At 36.9% G+C, this 14,305-nt stretch overlaps 1 protein-coding gene across 3 annotated transcripts in view; it reads right to left on the reverse strand.

Annotated features, from left to right (window-relative positions):
* CTNNA2 (catenin alpha 2) overlaps positions 1 to 14,305 on the reverse strand; it is a 459,260-nt gene that overhangs the window by 33,724 nt on the left and 411,231 nt on the right. For all 3 annotated transcript variants that reach the window (XM_075708706.1, XM_075708705.1, XM_075708704.1), the window contains exons 12-14: positions 13,084 to 13,235; positions 5,312 to 5,425; positions 1,720 to 1,901 (exon numbers count right to left, since the gene is read on the reverse strand). In XM_075708706.1, the coding sequence (XP_075564821.1) occupies positions 1,720 to 1,901; positions 5,312 to 5,425; positions 13,084 to 13,235 (448 nt within the window). The remainder of the gene's footprint in view (positions 1 to 1,719; positions 1,902 to 5,311; positions 5,426 to 13,083; positions 13,236 to 14,305) is intronic.

Genomic DNA, 14,305 nt, shown 5'->3' on the forward strand with positions numbered 1-14,305 from the left:
AATTACATCAGCATATCTGACTGTCACAAACTCCATGCATTTGAAAAATTATTCTATTTTAACATTGCACTGCTGAGGTTACAGTCAACCAAAAAGGTGTGAAAGGCTTTGTTCTGTTTTAATGGAATATATAAAACAAGTTTTTATTGAAACTGATATAAACAGAGGTGCACTTTGATTTTTTTTTTTTTTTTAATTTACTTCAAATGTGGCAGTAGTTTTCTCTCACTCTCATATTAGTTATGTTCTTTTGATGGTAGAAAATGCAATTACAAAACTTTCAATTTGATGTTCAACGTATCAAAGGCTGTCCGGGAGGTTGCAGAAACTGTTCATATTCTGGGCTGTTGCTTTAGAACATTATTTCTTCCTTCCATGAAATGATGGTACTGTTTGGACAGTTTTTTACTCTGTTTTTAGGCAGAAGGATCAGAGACCAAAAGACCATAAAAACAAAAGTAATTAAGATTCCTCTAAAATGTCACCCTTCACAGGAGGTTCTACACTGCCATTTGGAGTGGTGAGTCTACTGCAAAAGAATGAGTTGTAAAAGAACAAACTGAGAGAAAAGCAAATAAGCTGAGAGAATAATTACTTGGAAAGAAGTATAGTAGTAATCTATTAAAGTAAGCAAATATCTATATGCATAATTAAATTTAAAATAGATAAAAATGTTTGCTGTTACCTATTACCAATTAACTAACTATGCAAGTGCAAATAGTCATTTGCAAATTGATGGCATTTATACACCCCCACCCCCACCATCTATTTATTTATCTATATAAGGTATGTGCAGACCCTATATTGTCAATGCAGAGACTGTCTCCTCCAAAATGGTTGAAGGCTCCAGACACAAGGCATGTGATCAGCTGGAGGTTAAGAAATCTATTTGAGCACATCTCTGTGAGATGAATAAATGGATGTCTTTCTTTAATTCTGAATAAAAACATGAAGATTTTTGTCCAGTTTCCTCTAATCACATTTTTATAAATACCATTTAACCTTTTGAACTCCAATTAAAAATAAACCCTGATAAACCTTTAATTTATTATGGTGATCTGTAATTCAAAGAATCTTGCAGAATGTTCTCCCTGGTGTGATTAACAATATGATTATATTTAAACAAAATAATTCTGTTTGTATGATATCATTAATGAATGCCCTTTTGATGCTTTGCAATTAGAAAAGAACAAGACATCAATACAAAAAAGAAATGAAAGAAAAAAACCCATTACTGATAGGCTCTGATAAAGTATTAGGTCAAAACAGTTTCATTTCATTTGGGACTTTTTTGGAAAGAAGTTCAGTGTTCAAAATGATATAAATAGTTTTGCCATTATTTTTGATTGACACAAAGTGTGTTGAAATGTTGAAAGTTCAGAGAGGCACGTGCATTTAGATGGGTACTAAACGAAAGGTTAGTTGAGTGTCTGTAAGGTCACAGACAATCTTTGATGCTGAAATTCAAGATGATCTGCAAATAAAACAGATTCGCAAATAGGACAAAAACTTCATGTGATTAATCACATTTGGAGAAATATCCAGAGCAATTATGCGTAGAGAACTGTACAACCCATCCCACTATGTATGGTGTGTGTGTTACCTGGCTTTGCATCCCCCAAAACACATCACATCATCTCAATAGGCTATAAATTGCAACAAAAAGGAAAGATGTGGGATGTCTGCAGAAGTCCTCAGCACAGGTTATTTTGGCCTTACCTGGTAAAGTCTGTCATTTCCATCATAATCATGCACATCTGCTTTGCCAACACAATGATGTCATTACCACTGTCATCCCACTTGGCCACCTCTGCATCCAGTTTACTCTTTTCTTGGTGGAATATCTCTACTTGCTCAGCAATCTTAGCCTTCTCTTCCTGGGGAAGCTGAGCCATGATAGCCTGGAGAAAAAAAGGGAGAAGTTTGCCATGAAAAAAGAAGCTAGAAACAGTGGTCCAAATGGTATGCCCAGCTTCTAGTTTCTTTTTATGGGAGTTGAAGACGCCAAGCAAAATCCAGTAGACACTTGATTTCTGTTAGGACAAGCAAAAACAAATTCACAGGATGTTTATAGCTTTTCTTATACCTTCAGGAATTTAAAAATTATATATGTGATGCCATGATATATGATATGATATGATTATTGTCCAGTTGATAAAGGAAGATTAAAGAAAATTCCTGTTAAATCTTAACTTTTAGGAAGAACAAAATGAATGACATCTATGGGAAACGGCAGACTGAATTGCCAGTATCTCCCCGAGTCTCATTCTCTGTCAGAAATAGAGGTTTTCTGCTTAACCTGACACTAAAATCAGCTATGACATGGAAGATAATACATTTGAAGTGAATTGTAATGAACGTACCTTTCAATACTCTTTAGTGGTCTAATTGTCTCTTGGAAGATATGCAAAAAGGCACTACACAGGTCAATAGTAATCTGCCTCGATATTACCAACAAAGCAGAAAGTTCCCCGCCTTCCCCCCCCCAAAAAAAAGAAAAAAGAAACCCCTACAAAATCATAATAATTACTTTTGAAGATCAAATGGACACTTCCAATAATGGTTTCCAAGTTGAGCTACTATTTGGCTTTAGGGGGTTCTGAAGACCACATTATGCATTTAATGGGGTGTGACACATACTTAAGTGCCATTACATTTTTGTCTTGTTTATGTCACTTTCAATCAGCTGAAGTCTTTCTCTACATATTCTTAAAATGCTCTTGGCTTTTAAAAATTCATAATTGACCTTTTCCAAAACTGAAATTAAAAAAGGTTATAAACAGTAGATCAGAAAATGAGAAATTTGCAAGTTAATCAAATTAAAATTCAACACATGAGTTTTAATTAGACCTTATCAATGTAACTCAGCAGTTTCAAATGTTAGCATATTAGTCTTTCCACAGAAAAAATGCAGTGTAAGTCAAGCTAATAAATAAATATATAAAATACACATAAAACACTAGAACAGATGAATTAACTGAAATTAAGAGGATATGATAGGAGTAGTGAGATTTGGAAAGCCAATTTGTATGTCTTGCATGCAGTTTCTTTCTGCGGGCAGCTTCACCTGCACACCCTTTAAACTGGTATACAGTGTTTTAACATTTCTATTCCAGCTGCTGATGTGTTTTCGAAGAAGCTATATCCTATAGCAAATGCAGCTCATATATTAAAGTTTCATTTCTGTTGAAGACCAACGCAAGTCTTTCTACTGAAATACTAATAGCTTTATGGAGTAAGCATATTAAACTAATCTATTACATTCCACAAATACAAATCCAGCTTTTCTACAGAAAAGGTTCAAATAAGATACTATTCTGCTTAGCAGACTCATTTCAATGAGTCACTCAAGACTGTAGACAAGACGGCTTCTGCTTAGCATGATTTCATTTCAGATTTTGGTCGTTTGTTGTTTCTTGTGACATATTGCATTCTATGTTATTCAGGAATGGGACTGTCTTTATAATATATTATGTTTATACAGTGTGTAGCTGATCAAAACAGAAGGGTTTAAGTGCAGCAGTGATAACAACCGCAATAAATGTAATAGACTCCTAAGTCCCTAGGTGAACTAGATTCTTAGTAGAAATATTACTGCAGTCTTTACTTGGTTTTCAGATCAAGAAAGGATGATATGCTTTCCTACACGTAACCCAAAAAAATAAAAAAGGCTGTGAAATAACTGTATTGTATCTCAATACTTTTTGTACTTGAGACTTACTTTAGTAGTCAATTCTTTGAATATATCAACAGGACTTTATGTTCTTTAAAACATAAAAATCCCCCAAAGATAGTCAACTGCATCCAGAACATAGTTCTGCCATCATTCTCAGGGTAAGGTATCCAGGTATCATTCTGCAATTTTCCTGACTGCATGGTTTTCAATGCCAGTTCCTGGTCACCCTCCTCCCTGGCATGGGAGCTACCATCCAGCTGCTCTCCATCTAGGTGATAATGATATATATGGTACATCCTTGATATGCAAGGACAAAATTTTTTGTCCTTGGGATGTAGTGATAGAAACCCAGTTTTCTGATACATAGTATGGTTTATTTAACATCTGTATTCAATATTCAGGAAAATTAATTTAAGACAAAAAGAAACCTCTGCCCATTCCACTGTAGCTATGTCTCACATTCCTTCCATACCTCTAAGTAAGCTTCATTTAGGTTTGCATTACTCTGCTGGGTTTTTTTCAGGCTGTAAAATGTTTGTGTCAAGCCCTAACATACTGTGGGTCTTCCTACAGCAGCTGACAACTCTTTCCTGGTACTCTGAATGGGTCTTTCAAAGCATTGTTGCCTTTTGGTCTTCAGATTCCCAGCCCTACAAATTCTCTTCCAGAATTCAAGGTAAGAAGTCACTGTTCCAGTTGCCAGCTTTTGCTACAGTGTTTGAGTGTGTGTGGGAAGGATGCTTCTCTTTTAGTCCATTACTTCACTTTTAGCTCTTATGAGAAGAAATTGCAGACCTGGGCAAAAGAGCCATGAAAATCATTCAGGTAACTCCCAGTTCCCTACTGGTTCTCTGCTAGAAAATTTTAAGGCTTTTTTTTAAACTCTCTTTCCAGTCAAATATATTTTCATGATGTTGTTTGCCCCCAAAATTATATTCTGATTTTTTTTTTTCATAATCTGAACTGAGCAGCCTATTTAGTAAAAGTAAACATTCATCAGAGGGTGGCATAATCCTGAGTGTTAACAAACTTCACTTCTCCAGCACCTGTGACCCCTGAAGCACTCATCAGCTTAATTTGCAATCCCCATGCACAAGCTGAGGTCACAAATCACAATGACTTGAGTTTATCATGATGTAATTACCCTGGTAAAATTACATTGACTCAGTAACAAATGTCTTCAATTACAATTAAATTACAGGGACTACTCAGTAGCTTAAACAGATCTTCTTGACAGGTTTGCACACTGGAAACATGACTAATGTAAGATTTCTCTGGGTACAGCACATGGTGCCCTGATGGTTTGGTGGTTTTTTTTTTTTTTTTTTTTTTTAATTTTCTGACTACTCCTACGGTTTCAGCACATTCTAAACCTGCAAGGCCTTCTCCTACAGCACTAGCTGGGGCAAATGGCTGACACAAGGCATCACATAAGCCTAAAGAAGATCATTCAATAAAGTCAGTGCTTTTCAAATAGGTGAGACATGAAAAGACTTTAAACACCTAGGTCAACTTACTCCCATCCTTTCTTAAGTGACCCTGAAGATTTGAAATCACTGCATTTGCTTTCTGAGGCATAGCTTTTTATTTGTAGCTTTACAGATGTTTAATGTAGCATATGGGGTTTGTACTCACCCTTGCACTCTGGCCAGCAATAAGCTGGTCATCTTCAGTCTGAACACTTGTTCGGCTGCGAACATCATAATCTTCCTGCTCAAAGTCTGAATCATCCTCTAGCTCTTCAGGGGTCTGGAGAGAGAGACAAAGAGAGAAAGCAAAAGAGAGGAGATGACAAGCTTATAAAGGATACAGGCAAAGTATCAAGTATCAGTGTACAATAAGCTCTTATTTCATTGACTACCTGCCCAGGAAATGCTGTTTCTCTTTCCTTTTAAATTAACTTGTCTGCCCAAGCAGCCAAGAACTGAAATTGAATTGTCTTAAAAATTAAGTTGTTTCAACTGTAGTTTTCTTTATAAATGGCATTTATCATTACCTTGCTGCAAGTTTTCTTAACTCTGTTAAGATGATGAATGCAGTTCCAGGAACAAATGTCCTTTGGAAACACTAACAACTGGAATGGAGTATCTCAAAATAATGTTACTTCATGTATAAATGGACAGTAATACTGTTATGTAACTGGAATCGCCACGTAATCTTCAAAAGAGAAAGTAAATACCTGGGGAAAAGTAACTAACACCCTGGAATAAAAAGTTATCAAAGCAAATAAGAGATTTCCCCTTGAAAGAAAACATAAATGATTTCAACTGGTTTTGAAACAAATGTAAAGTTTAGAACCTGCTTTATCTTGTTGGTTCACATGATTCTTTTCAGATACAGAGCTCTGGAATTTGCCTCATCCCCTAAAATGAAACCATGTTATCTCCATTGCTGGTGCTACAAATGGTGTGAGGGTCTCTGGGCAGATTGATTAAACCTAGTTACGCATGTGCTGGCTTCAGGTTGTTTAAAATGTTGGAGGGAGAGAGAAAAAAGATAACTGATGGATCTGTTTGTTTGGTTTTTTCACCTTCTAGCAAAAACTTAGGAGCAAAACCCATTTCCTTATGTATATATGGAGAGACAGCCTACTTTAAATCATTATTTAGTACTATATTTAATATAGATGGTGTAAAACCAGAAACAATCTTTAGAAGGAAGATTATATTCCATTTTGTGCTTGAATAGCATCTAGTACAACCACCTGGCCACAAGTAAATTCTGTAGGTACAATACATTATAATGGTAATAGGAAAAGAAGATCACAGTAGCTGTGCAGAGAAACTCTCCCCTTACTGGATACCCATACGCCTCAGAGTTAACCTAGAGGGCCAACCATTACAGAAGAAATCATCCATGCTAGCATTTCATGCTTGGAGGCAACGTCAAGTTTGCTAGCAGAGGTGCTAATCATTGCCAGTTGTCATTACAGCTCTGTCTTGAAGACGCTCAGTCACTAGGAACTGGTCCAAACCCTCTAACATAATATAGAGAATTCTTTTGGCGATATTTATATTACAGCCTGGTTTCCAACATGAAGTGCACATCACTGTTTGTAATGGAAAATCAGCTGCTTTGCTAGCTACATGGTGAAGAGCACATGATGGAGAGAGTAAAACACAGCCATCGTCATTTGGCTTAAAGAGTACGAATTAAATACGTGCTTTGATGTTGAGCACTGGGAGGAAGAAATAACCAAGTATGACAATATGGTAATGAATGCAGGCTGCTTCTCTGAAGAGAGGCCTGTACAAATAGTGTATGTAACAGGATAGACAGGAGACGAAGTTTAGGTGAAAAAATTAATTTGGGTTTTCTCTTCTGCCACAGGAAAAAAAAAGTAAGATTTGTACCCATCACTATGATGTCCAGTGGTTTTGCCCCATCACTTTTAATCATTTTATTCTCTCTGCTCAGCTCTTTGAGGGCAGGATGGGACTTTAAAGTCTGCCATAAGCAAACCAGCTACTGAAAGAATCATACAACTCCCTGAGCAAAAGAGAGTATTTCCTATCACAGGGCTCAGCTTTTCATCTGCCTAGGCTTTACTGTGAAGAACGGTGACAGGCTGGAGAGTTTCAGCCCCTTAGTCATAAACCAGCTGGCTGTTCCCCATCCTCCAAGTCCATTCAACTATTATTATTAAAAATAATCCAGCCACCAAGCCAGGAAACATGACATTGCTACTCTCCCCTTCAATTGGTTTAGTGGTGGACTTGGTGATGTTAGGTTAATGGCTGGACTGGATGATCTTAAAGGTCTTTTCCAACCTCAACGATTTTGTGATTCTATGATTCTAACTAGCCAGTTGCACTGGTCATTGTAAACCCAGTACCCTTCTCCCCTTCGCAAGTATAGTCTTCTCAGTTTCTTCTGTCTCTGCTTTTACAAATAAGACTATAAAAGATAATGTGCAGCCCTTTCCCAGGCTTTCATAGTCAGAGCTGCAGTGAACTAAGGGCGTAATATTCAAGATATTACACCTTAACACTATAAGAAGTAAGGACATGAAGAGGCCTCTTAAAAAGCTAAAAGGTTCTGAAAACTCTGTGTTTCAGGGATTTATTTCTAAAGAAACATTCCAAAAAAATGTATTCCTGTTACTGCCTGACATTCATAATCTTAAAATTTGTGGTCTTTAAAAAATTGAAACTTAATGGGTATAGATGTTGAACTTGGGGAAAATGTAGTGCAAGCCAAAAGGACATTTTAACGCAACTGTTAATAATATACTACAAGCACAAAGAATCTCAGTATTTCCCCTCTGTACAAGTGAGATCTAATTCAAAACTAACTTTCAGCTTCACTCTTTTAAGGTTTTCAAGTGTGGTGAATTTAACACCCTCATTTTCTTCCCAAAATAGCTACATTTTTTCATTATGATGGAGAACAGTAGTTAAATGTTATCTGTATGCTGCCATTTCAAACATTGCATGCTTTTCACTCTTGCGCCATTGCTTTGTTTTATCTGATCTCTTGGAGAGGCAGTCCATATATAATAGTCTCTTATTTGTTCAGACACAAAGGTATAAAAAAGAAATATTACATTGAAGTACCTTGGCTTAAAGATTTTTACTCTTAGCAGGACCTTCTAAGCATACCATAACAACTCTAATTTTTGTGCACAACTAACAGGACCTTGGTATTTAAAACCTAGTTTCCAAGACAACAAAGTCTGGAACTTAATTTATGTGAGTTGGAAGACAGAAGGACTGAATCAGTCTTGAAGACACCTGAAGTTATGGTCACACAGACATAGGAAACACGGATTTGAGATTGGATGCAGCTTCCAAACAAAACTCTGACAACCACCAGTGGCAGGAGGAGCTAGAGTAATTTTCAAAACTAACAGATTTTATGAACTCATTGATTTCAGCAGAAAAATGGACCATTTTCATAATTGTTGGTCTGTCTGTTCTGTAGCACAGGCTGTAAGACTTCCCAGGAATAATTTTTTTCAAATACAGTATCTCTACTACACATACAGCATATTCTTCACTTCATTCATCTAATTCAGATTAATTCTCCCAGTGTAGAAGAATCTTTCACAATCCCAGATAAATCACCCAGTAAATACATACTTTATCTTTTAAGATGCATGCTTTATTCCTAAATAAATAATTTCAGCTTCCAGTCACTGGAATTTTTTTTTTTTTTTTTAAATCTCTCTCTGGCTGCTAGACTGAAGATCTTGCTGTAAACAAAATATCTTCCACCAATATAATTTTGTTTTATCTTTTGTAATTGCAGTATAAAAATGTGAATTATGCATGTATAAGTTGTAAAATGGCGTATATATGCACTTATAAATGCTATTTGTTTAATATTTCACTAATCCAAATATACTTGACTAAGATAGAAACCCCACTATGCTACAGTGCTGTATGCACTTAAAAATTTTAAGATGCAATTATAAGAATTTCAGCATTGTAAACACCAAGTCAAGCTGACCTTGTAACAAGAAGAAAGACAGACTGAACAGATATTCCTCCAATTTTTACCACAGAATACCCTCTAATTCTAAAATCTAAGGAGAAAAAAAGCCTTTATAATAGGCTTTTCTATTCAACTCTACACTATTCTGTACATTTGTTTTTGTACAAAGGCAGTTGCAGCCTGAGTCACTCGGGTGCTGTGAGCAGCATATGAGGCGCAAAGACAGAGAACCTCTCTCACAGCAGGTCTTCAGCTGTTTAATGATTTACAGTAAAATCTAACACTCTAAATTCAACCTGAGAAGCAACAGGCAGTCTATGTAGACAATGAACGCCACAGCACCCTTTGGAGATAGGCTATTTAAAAAGATGATGGGATTCTGTACCAAGTCTAGTTTTCCAGAGGATCTGAGAGGTAGCAGCACTTTGGATTTCACCACAGTGGCTACCCCACAGGTGATCAAGGCTAAGCCTACATTGCCAAGTGTGGAAGAGTAGAAGAGGAGTCATACAGTCGGTGCTAAGGACCCCACACTTGCACTACCCTCATTTAATTTTTATTTAGTCTGCTCCCATGGACTTGAAAGTCCCTTAATGATAGAAGTGCATTTAAGACACTCCTAGAGCACATCTTTCAGGATCATTGTCTTGGTTTTGGCTGGGATAGAGTTAATTTTCTTCCTAGCAGCAGGCACAGTGCTGTGGTTTGGATTTAGTAGAAGAATGTTGATAACACACTGATGGTTTAGTTGTTGCTCAGTACTGCTTATGCCAGTCAAGGACTTTGCAGCTTCCCATGCTCTGCCGGGGGCACAAGAAGCTGGGAGGGGGCACAGCCAGGACACTGCCCCAAACTGGCCCAAGGGCTATTCCATACCATACGGCGTCATGGGCAGTATAGAAACTGGGGATGGCTGGCCGGGGAGCAGCGATTGCTGCTCAGGAACTGGCTGGGTATCGGTCGGCGGGTGGCGAGCAATTGCATTGGGCATCACTTGCTTTGTATATTGTTATTATTATTACCATTATTGTTATTATTATCATTACTATTTTACTTTATTTGAATTATTAAACTGTTCTTATCTCAGCCCAGGAGTGTTTCTCACTCTTACTCCTCCAATTCTCCCCCCAATCCCACCGGGGCAGGGGGAGTGAGCGAGTGGCTGCGGGGGGCTGAGCTGCTGGCTGGGGCTAAACCACAACAATCATCCCAAAGAATCAAGTTTACGTGCTCTAACACTGCTCTATAACATGAACTAAAACACGGCAAGAGGGAACAACTGGAGATTGGCTCCAAAAGTGCACTCCCCAACCAAACAAATGTAGCACTGATGCTAACATAGACGCAACTAACGGCAAGGTTGCCAATAGCAAAGGCCACGTGTGAAAAGAGAAGGCTGACCTCAGGGATACATAAGAATGAGAAAAGGTGCCATTGTGATTCTTCCTAACTGCAAAGAAGGTTTCTGTCTAATGAATTTCATAAGCAGCTATGAATAAAACAAAGTGTAATTTGATCCTGATGCAGTAATATAAAAGATGTTGGAACTAAGTTATTATTTTCTATCTTATTTTTAGGTTCTATAATTATACTCTTAAATTTATTTATACTACTTCTTAAGTTGTGAAAGAGATTTTTTTTTCTTCTGTATAGATCATAATAATAGTCCCCAATGCAAAAATGAGTCTCCTTTCTCCTCCGAAAGGACAATAAAATCTCCTTTTCTCAAGGGAAAAGAGAAGAACAGAGATTATCCCCCTTTCCTTCAGCTTACTATAAGTAATAACAGCAACAAAAATTAATGTTAAAAGTGGCATTATTTCCTCCATGGAATGAGGGAATCATCTCAGATAAATTCAATCTTTCATGGTATGCACATGAACAATTACTGCCTGAAAATAATTGTTTGTGTCAGATGCTCTAAAAAGTTTTCAAGGTTTGTTTTTTTTTTTAATAATTCTGCAAGAAGTTTTAGAGCCTGAATTAATGGTGTGCATGAGATTTAATAGATTATTTAGATAAAAATATTCTAAAGACTGTCTTTTATAGCTTAATGTTCACCCTTTAATTATATATTCCATTTCAATATGAGATGTCCGGATGGGTATGCTAAAGAGTGTCTCAAACTGAAACTAATTTTGTTTTCTACAGAAAATGAGGTTCTGATTCAGCAAATGCTGGTCTATGTAAGTTTATATATGTGGATTTTCCCAGTTAACTTACAGGGATAATGAGTCCATTTATGTCCTTTAGCTCTCTGCCTGGGTAAGGAGCACTACATTTAGCTCCATAAAAAAAATAAATTTTCTGAATGCAAAAATACATCTTCCTAATCTGGGTAAACAGATTTCATTAACTCATATCATACAAGGAGCAGAAAGTAGTAGTGACACAATTGCAAAAGTAACCTGGGATGTTTCTAACGAGACTGCAAAGCCTGCTGATCAGCTTTCCAAGCTAGTGGTTAATATAACAGTAAGACAGCAATGAAATAAGTGAATGTGCCTCCAGAATTTCAAATGGTGCTTTGTGCTTAGCAGAAACATCTCACCCAGTATGGACAGTCTCATGGCAACCTCTCTGGGACAGCTCTGATGTACAGGGGGGTGCTGGAAGCCAGAACTCTGCGCAGGGGATGGGAAAGTGTGGGTCTATAGCAGATCTCACCTGATGTTTGTGTCTCATGAAGCAACTTAAAATTACTCATGAGAGACTGTAAAAGATTAAAATGTGCTTAGAAGCGGTCCTGTCCTGAGAGAAGTTTGGAAACTGCTGCTGCAGACTAAGGAACTGGATAATCAAAGGAAAAATGGAGATCCTTTACTATGCAGACCTTTCATTTCCACCCCAGTCCAGAAGAGTTGCAAATACCCCAATGCTGCAAACCCAGAAAACAGGGCGGGTTGGCCTCCATCATCATCATGACTAGAATTCAGGCTACATGAGATTAGCACTGGGTAGGGAATGGAATTTATGTTTTGCAGTTATAAAATTAAGCCTGTCAAAAGCTTTTTGTGTAAATGTTAATACATAGTGACAGATGACTAAAATGAAGCTATTTTGGAATGCTCCAACTGCCTGAAGTCTTACCTCAGTGCCATACTATACTCACAACCACAAGTCTATGTTACGTGTTTGCTCAAAGGGATGAGTTGTTGTTTTAGCACTGTTATTTGCTTCATAAGTTTTCTCTGTGATTTTCACCGCAGCTTTATTTGTACGTGGCTTTCACGGGGGCAGATTCAAGGTCATTTGGGTTTCAAATAAGTTTCAATTGCTGAAGAGGTGTCCAAACCAGATTTGGTTTGTTGTTTTTTGGGTTTTGGGTTTGTTTTTTTTTTCAATCTTTGACTGTAGGCTACACTGAAAAGCAAGACACACATTTACTCTAACAATAATTATGTTGTTCTGTGGTTTTTTGGGTTTTATTTGTTTGGGTTTTTAAAAGATGCCTAAGCAAATTGAATCAGCTGGTTAGTCAACGCTGAAATGACACATTCTTTACCTCAGTAAACATTCAAAACCATCCCTGCAGAGGCTTACTGGAGCAGTAAGATAATTTATTTATTAATTTAGTTTTTAACCAGACTTACCTCGTATCCTAGGCAGCACACATACATTAGGAAAAAAAAAACCCAATAAAACTTTTTACACAAACTTTGAAGATCTTAGCACATTAATGCTATTACTACAGAAACAGTAATGAAGTTTGCATCTAGTGGCAGTTGTGATCAAACCTTCTTCTAGGTGATTAACAAATTAATTGTGGTTCATCCCCTAAAATACCCTCATCTCTTTACTTACAAATTCTTTTTTTGCTGCACATACTTTTGTTTCATGCTTGTTTCAACATTACGCTTTTCTGGCTTATTATGAAACAAAGTTGATTCCAAGAAGCATTTATATTCCTCTCATCCAATGTGATACTTCCCTGTAAGTCCCAGCTTTTATTTCCCAGGTACCTTACATACCCTTATCATCAGAACAGCTTTCCTGATGTCACGAACTCCATCATAAACCAAGCGGGAGGCATCTATGAATTCATTCTCTTCAAATGGCTGTGGGACATTTGCACTCAACGCTTCAATGGCAACCTCAACTTGTTCAGCAAAACGTGGCATAACTAGATTAAGCAAAATGAAAGGCAGTAAGATTAGACACCTTCTTTTGCGAACATTTTCCCCCTGCCCTTGGGCATAAATACTTTCCAGTAGACATGGCACATACCGTTGTTACAATTTCAAGATGCAGGCAGGCTCATGGTGTGGGTTTGTACCGACTCTACACATGCAGAGCTCTGGCACATTTTCTGACAGCATGAAAATAGCCATCTTCATATTCTCTCCTCCAATTGCACAACGAAGAATGTAATACTTCCTTTAAAAAGTGTGATTTACTAACTTTTAAAAGACTGCAAGCTATCCAAGCTATCAGCAAAGTACATTTAAAACCTTTACAACTTGGAATGAACACAGTACATATTTATACCAAATGATCAAAGCAAAATGTAGCCATTATGCCTGCTAATTTAGATAACTAACTGCAGTGTAGCTCATATTGAATAATAGTAATTGTATAAGGGGCAAAACATGTTTAGAATGCAAAATCTAGCAAGTTACTTTTGTGAAGGCACATAAATGGACATTCTGTTTCTTCACTACCATCATGTATGTAACACAAAAAGTAGCCATAGATATTAGCTAATAGTATTATAAACTGTGGTATGAGCTTTTTGAATACATATCTTAAAGCAATTATTTACTTATGTAAATAGTTTAAAGGCATTCCTTGAAGTAACCAGAGGCTTTTCGTCAAAATTTTATACAGGATTCCTTTGAAGCTATAATCACTTTCTGCATATCACATACGCAGAAAGATAAATGTTCCCTAGATCAGTCCTCTAACAACTTGAACCCAAATCCTACAAACAGGAACATGAACATCAGGTCTCACTAATTATAATGCACCTATACTCCTGTACTTAGTTACAGTTAGGACTGGGCTCTCATATACTACTGGACCAATAGAATCAATGCTTCATTAGAAACCTAAATACAAGATCCTTTGGGATTAGTCCTTACAAATTTAAGGAACTTGGGTCAAGCTTAAGATTTATAGATAGCCATCTTTTCATTATATTCACATCATTTTTACTATTTGGCACCTTCTAGCATCTAAGTAACCAAATCATGT

The sequence above is a fragment of the Pelecanus crispus genome, chromosome 4, assembly GCF_030463565.1.
Source record: "Pelecanus crispus isolate bPelCri1 chromosome 4, bPelCri1.pri, whole genome shotgun sequence".
NCBI classification, from domain to species: Eukaryota; Metazoa; Chordata; class Aves; order Pelecaniformes; family Pelecanidae; genus Pelecanus; species Pelecanus crispus.